Here is a 6805-nt window from a genome sequence, read left to right on the forward strand (position 1 = left end):
TTTTTTTTTTTTTTTTTTTTCTCCAGCTACAAGGTTTTTAGATCTGTACCAAAAGACTTGCTCTAAGGTTCAGTACAGTCAGTCAAATAGTGTTCAATCTTATTGTGTTTTAATACAAGCATCTATTGAGTATCTAAATCAAAGTTTACTGAACAAAAATCTTAAAATTTAATGTTGCTTTTCACTGGAAAAGTTTGACAAACAAAAAGCTTATCTTTGTATAGAATAACTCTTCCCCAACCCTTCCAAGACTGTAGCTAAGTAATATGCTGTATCTAGGTATTTCCTCCTCAGTCAGCAGATGCAATTCTATTTTGTTACCTCTGTAAGAACTGTGGTGTCATATGAAGGCTGATACTTTTCTTTTTCATGTGCAGTTCGCTTTTCCATCTTTTCTCTGTCTGTTTTCTGTTTCCTGTCTGCTCCTTTTGGCTAAAAATGAACAGTTACATGAACAAGAACGCAAGTGGAAAATGGTTTTATAATTGAAATCTGATCTCAGAAGTCAAGCAGTAATATAAAGATGTCCCCCATCTTTATAAGAGCTTCTGAGAGACTTATTAAGGATCTGTTTTCTACTGTTACCTTAAAAACTTTGATCTGACAGCTGGCTGAATGCAGATGATCTGTGTACTCTCCATTTTCAGTCTGTTTAAAAGTGTCAACCTGAATCCTAAAAGGAACTCCTTTCTCTCCTCCATGTTTGCGAGGGGTAAACTCAGTGCTGATACAATGTACCTGAAAAAAAACCAACCACCAAACAGAAGGGACACTCAGAAGTATTCTAGACATGAATTTTATTATGTTACCAGCATCATATACATTTTCTAAGGACAAGTAACAAATTAGCCAGCCTATCCCAGGACCACACTGCATAACTGATGTTTCATTCCTTTTCATGGCCACATGCAAATGAAGCCAAAAACACTGTACGTGAGCTGACAGGGAAGAGGGGAAACAAGCAAGCATGTCACCAAAATCTCTCCGAAAAGCAAAAGTCATTATAGATTTTTATTAAATGAGATCTTGTTGGATCTGAAGAAAAACGTACATGGATGACAACTGTATCTACCATGAATAATAGCACAAACATTTTCAAGATACTACTGTTCAATGCATTATAGCTAGAACAAACTTCAGAGTTACTTGCAATAAATATTACCAAAGCTATAGAAGGTCACTGACTGGAAGAGTTTTTAACCTCATGTGAAACCAGGGTATTTTCAAATATGCCCAACTTCCTGTTAAAAGTCAGGCAGACTTTTTAATCATGTAATTGCCTCATGTGCTATGTCAGAAAGAAAACTGGATTTATAAGATATCTTTTAGGAGTACTTCTGTCTAAGAAGAAAACCAGTGTAACAGTTAGGATGAATCACACTGGACAGTGCTCCCAGTTTTGGAATTTTAAGCAAGCCAAGCACCATGGACACCTTGCACTCTCGATGACTACAATACTATCTTTTTATTTCCTATGGCCATCAACAACAGAGACCCACAGACTGGAAACTGAAGCTTTAAGCACGTCATCAGTGCACTATACTGTGTTCTGGAGCTTTTAGAATACATGAATTACACTTGCCTAACAAGAATCAGTTCCATTTTCAGTCAGCCTGTTATCACTTCTTCTAAGGAAGTGCACAAAAGTATTCAATAGTTTATCTCGCACTTCTTCAAGGAGAATACATCTTCGCAATTATGTGACTCTTACTAGGAAAAAATGTCTTCAATTGTACTAGATCAAAGTTAATTTACTGACAATATGGAATTAAAACTATTGTGGCAGCCTCAGTAAGAAACACTGCTACCTCAAACTTTACACCTATACCTTTTTATAATAAAAACAGATCTGAGACATAAGTAAGCTAAAAATTCCAACACAAAACTGAACATTCTAAGTAATTTCCAAAGAAAGCCCTTAATATCAAATATATAAATAATAAAAATCGTACTACAACGAAGCCTTCTGACATAGTGAGAAACATCTTTGAATGTATAATTTAAAATTTTGTAGCACATTATTTTTCACTTGGTATCCTAAAGCCAAGCCTCTGCTGAAGATGACACTAGAAGAGTGGGCCTCTCAATGAAAAAAAAACATTGTAGCAACAGTTATTTAGAGGGATACAAATTAATTCTAATACCCCAGATAACTAAATATTTTAACCATGCCAGCTTTCTTCAAAGAACTTTCTGAAAGCCTTTTATTTAACTTGTTTTTAAAAGATGCTTTTATAAACCCAATTCAAGTTGGAAAACCTAACTAGGGACACCTTTATAGAACTAAGAATCAGTGTTTTTCACAAAGCTAGTAATTAATGGCTATCCCACAATTAAGAAACAGAGAAGCTTCAGAGTGCAGGTATACTACTATTTGTGACCTGAAAGGCACCAAACACAGACATTCAGTCAAGTAAAGTTTCAAACCTGAATAAAAGCAGATGTACATTTTGTTGGATCCCACAAAAATTCAACTGCATTGAGCTGGCTTGGATTTGTCTTGATATCAATGACTCCAACAGACATTGGAATATCTATTAAAATAAGTAGTATATATATCAAAATAATCATATTCCAAGAAAACGCTACAAATAAATTTTAACATAAGGTTACCATCAGCAAACACCGGTACGGTGGAAAAACGTGGGCTTTGGTGGCTTGACCATAAACCCAGAAACAGTTTCTTAGGACTGATCTGAAAAATCTTAGTAGATTCAACATACAGAATGCATGCTGAGGGTTTGGGGTGTTTTTCTGGAAACCCCTCTCAGCTTCTGCACCAAAAATGATCAAGTTATGCAACATACAGAAACCACGTTGGCACCATTTCCACAATCTACTAGAGAAAGTTACTTTTGTCTGTATTCCAATTACTGTAACAACATTAAAGTAATCAACATTAGAAAGATTAGTAAATGTGTAAGGTTGCAGAGTTGCTATCTTACTTCTGTAGCACTTCAGGGTTTTAAAGAAATGTGAAAGTGGTTAAAACGTATTCAAAATACCCCATTATGACAAAGCAGCATACAGAAAACTGCTCTGTGCTTTTTCACCAGTCCTAGCATAAATGTGGCCATGATCAATTTAAATTTAGAAATTGAATTTCATACAGTGGCAACAGATAGAAACAATTATACCTAAGTCGAGAAGTCTGTCCCCAGGGCGGTTCCACTTCCAACCTTCTAGCTGCTGGTGCTCTGTATATTGCAACCTTCTGTCATGGAACACAACTCTTATAATACTCTAACAAAGAAGAAAACAAGCATCTGATGAGCCACAAAGTTACTGTATGTTTAGAAACAGCCTGTAGATAAAGCACTCAAACATTCCAAAATAGCCACAGTGCCAATAGATATGAATTTACAGAAAAAGATTTGGCAAGCATCAGTATACCAAAATACTCCAGAACACAGAAACAGAACTGAGCAGCAGGAGATATTTGAAAACGTGGTAAAAATGCAGAAGAGAGTTACATCTGATTGCGTATTCTAAAGGTCACTGTGAATTACATGCAGTGAACTGAGCAACACAGCAAAGCATCAGCACTGTGTAGGCAACACCAACTTACTTTAGAAAACAAACAAAAGACTTCATTTATTCTGAAAAACAGTGAATATAGTTTGACCATTTTTTTCATTGGGAATTCTGTGAATTTTTGGTGAAAGTTTTAAGGCATAAAATTAATAGAAAATTCCCTTCTAGTATTTATAAGCATATTTACAACAAAGCTATGATTTTTAATCAATAGCAAGTAGTAATAACACAACTTCCAAACTATTCTAGCTGAAATATTAATCTAAACATACTATGACATGATTAACTTTATTCAGCTAGAAGCAATTATGCAACAATCCCTATTTTTGTGACCGGTTCTGATACAATTGTGTGCTTACTCACACTCTGCTGCATGAATGCATGTACAAAGCGATTTGTTATACAGAGGGGAAAAAATACTGTGCACATTAATTGCTGCTGAACAAACCAGACAAATGTGCATTGGTTTTTTTTCCATTAATCTACAGTCTTACTTGTATTAACAGTGGATAAAGTGTCCCAAAACCCCAAGAACTTTTAAATGAAGTGCCTCTTCAAGATACATTTCATTTCTTTGGTTTTATTTCAGATAACAGAAAGCACATGTGCATGTGTGCATACTTGCACACACACAAACATACCACGCCTTTTTCACTGCAAACTGGCAAGTTTAGAACTTGGAAATATCTGCAACCATCTTCACCAACATGAAATGCCTTCTCTGTTGAAGTACTGGGATTCCAGTATTCAAGTGTTCCAAACGGGAAGTTTGTTGACCGAACATTACAACAACTTGCTATGATAAAAATTACTTTTTTAAACTTTTACACTGCTCTGGTTCTACCTACCAAATTGCTCATCACCAGTATATGAACCTGTAAGATTAGAGCAGAGATACCCCAAGGCTACAAGGAAATAGCACCTAAGGGGGCAAATAGTCAACATGCTTACTACAGCAAGCCAACATGCCAGGTTGTAAAAAGTTTAATTACAGACAAATACCAGTTTTATGCTTGTGCTTAACACATCCTGAAATTCTCTCTGAACAAGCATCCCACAGACAAATCAGATCAAGGCACAGGACCATACAAGCCAAAGTTAACAAATGACATAGCCCTAAGTTGACAGGTAAAGACTCAGCCTCCCGCAGGCACACTGTTCTGGTGTATTCATCAGTACCACTTTCAAAGTGACCTCAACTGAAGTTTTTCTCTTCTTTCCCAATACTTAAATAAGATGAATCTGATTAAATTGATAGATGCTTAGAAGAAAAATCCAAACCCCTCCCCTCCATCAGTTCTTTTAATTGGGCATTTTTCAGTCCTCCTCATTCTTACGCATCATGCAATACCTGAGATCCACAGTACCTTCTGCTAACATTAAAGCACAAAGAGATGAATCTGGAAATAGGAGCTCACTTGTGGAATAAACTGCTCAATGAGCAGTAAAATTCAAAAGATCTGTTTTCTAATGGATGTATCTCCCATATCCCACTGTTGCAAAAATCACAGGTTGGTTTCATGTGTTTTCCCTAACACCTACTAAGAAACATGCTCATAACACCTTCACTTCCTTCTAAATGATCCTCTAGCTTCCTTCTACATCTAATCACTTGAAATGGACAATGAAACAGCTCAGAAGATGTTGGATACAAATCTAGACAGCTAGGTATCTTAAGCTGTGCATAAAATAATTTAGTCTTCAGCACACACAAGTACTCTATGCACTGGGTATTTATATTCATACTTTATTTGTAAATATCACCGGTCCACAGTCATTCTGAGTAAGTATCTCGTGACAGCAGGAAAAAAAAAAAAATCCATAAAAATTCAGTCTCTAGATTACATTTCTCTCACCTAACTTTAGATACCTAAATACAAGATCACTTTTACCACAGCTTCCTTTTACTCAGCAGAAAGACATAGGCACATGTGGTGGAGATTCACCTCATCTTAAAACAGATCAGACTGCAGACCTCATAAAGGGTACCTGAAGTGATTAGTTCACCTTCAGTTATCTAAAGCTACAGGAAATGAACCCATTCATAAATGGGGAAAGGCATACATGTATATTCTTTTAATCTGGAGTAAACCTGAAATAACAAACCTACGCATTATGTTCCACTGTGCCTATTTTCTTTATTGGTCAGCTCAGCTTGTCGACCCCCCTCCATGAAACAGTACAATAAAAGGTTAAGAACTACTCTTTTCATATGCAAGCAGCAAAGGTTTGTTAGTAGCTATGCAGAGAACTTCAATTCACCTTCACCAGTTTTCCATTGATCTCTGGTATGTCTCCAGCTTTCCGATTATCTAGCATCCGTATCTCATAGGACTGACCTTTAAAGAGAAGAAAAATCTGTGTCAACAGAAGAGTCAGAGCACAAAGGTATTTTGTGTTTAATGCACTTGAATTAGCTTTTGGTTCACAGTACACAAGAACACCAAAACTTCTGCTTAAGAGGTTTTTATAACAAGGTTCACTTCACGGCATGGGAATTAATGGAACAAAATTAAACTTTTTGGTCCCTTTAAAACGATATATACTTTCAAAGTTAAGTGTTTCACTTTACATGAAGTATAGTGCTTTTTTTTTTTTTTAAAGAAAAACTTTTGAAAGCTGAATTCCTTAATTTTTGAAACTGAAGAAAGGCAACACATTGAGAACCACAGACTGGTCTTCCAATTACAGAGTTTTTATACTCTTCATGCAACATACATACTTCTCTCCCATGTTTAATTTTGCCCATGTATCTGTCCCCTTTGTACGATTTTTAGGCTTTGTATGATTTCAGAAATAAGCCTTTTAAAGAGACAGTTACTGTTTTTTCCTAACAGGTACAAGCACACCTATCTTTCCAGTGAATCTGATGAACTGTTGTGCTTCAAAAGAGACAAAGCTTGAAGTAATTTATTTGAGCTACAGGGTTTTTTTTTTCTTCCAAGGTGAGCAACATGTATTCATCTGCAAAATCACATTTCCCTAATTGAAATATAGGACAAAATGGGTTTCAAGAGGTTTACTAAGATCAAGTGCAGTAAATTCATTACCTTCTACATTACCCTCCAAACTACCTTTACACTCTAGTGTATACTAGATTTACAAGACAGTTATTGACTTGCCCTACAAGGTAAAACTTCAGCTGTCATACCCCTGTGAATAAGCAAACAATTTCTTCAACTCTTTTCACAGCTTCATAAACTGAAGTCACCTCCAACGAAAGACTGTTTGGTTTGTTTTGTTGAAGGTGACTTCAGTTTATGAAGCTGTG

At 35.9% G+C, this 6805-nt stretch overlaps 1 protein-coding gene across 1 annotated transcript in view; it reads right to left on the minus strand.

Annotated features, from left to right (window-relative positions):
- Nucleotides 1-6805, minus strand: part of UBP1 (upstream binding protein 1) — a 31824-nt gene that overhangs the window by 18499 nt on the left and 6520 nt on the right. The window contains exons 2-6 of the mRNA XM_026843954.1: nt 5797-5873; nt 3138-3243; nt 2428-2534; nt 586-738; nt 322-432 (exon numbers count right to left, since the gene is read on the minus strand). Of these exons, the coding sequence (XP_026699755.1) occupies nt 322-432; nt 586-738; nt 2428-2534; nt 3138-3243; nt 5797-5873 (554 nt within the window). The remainder of the gene's footprint in view (nt 1-321; nt 433-585; nt 739-2427; nt 2535-3137; nt 3244-5796; nt 5874-6805) is intronic.

The sequence above is a fragment of the Athene cunicularia genome, assembly GCF_003259725.1.
Source record: "Athene cunicularia isolate RWA chromosome 2 unlocalized genomic scaffold, athCun1 chr2_part2, whole genome shotgun sequence".
Lineage (NCBI taxonomy): Eukaryota > Metazoa > Chordata > Aves > Strigiformes > Strigidae > Athene > Athene cunicularia.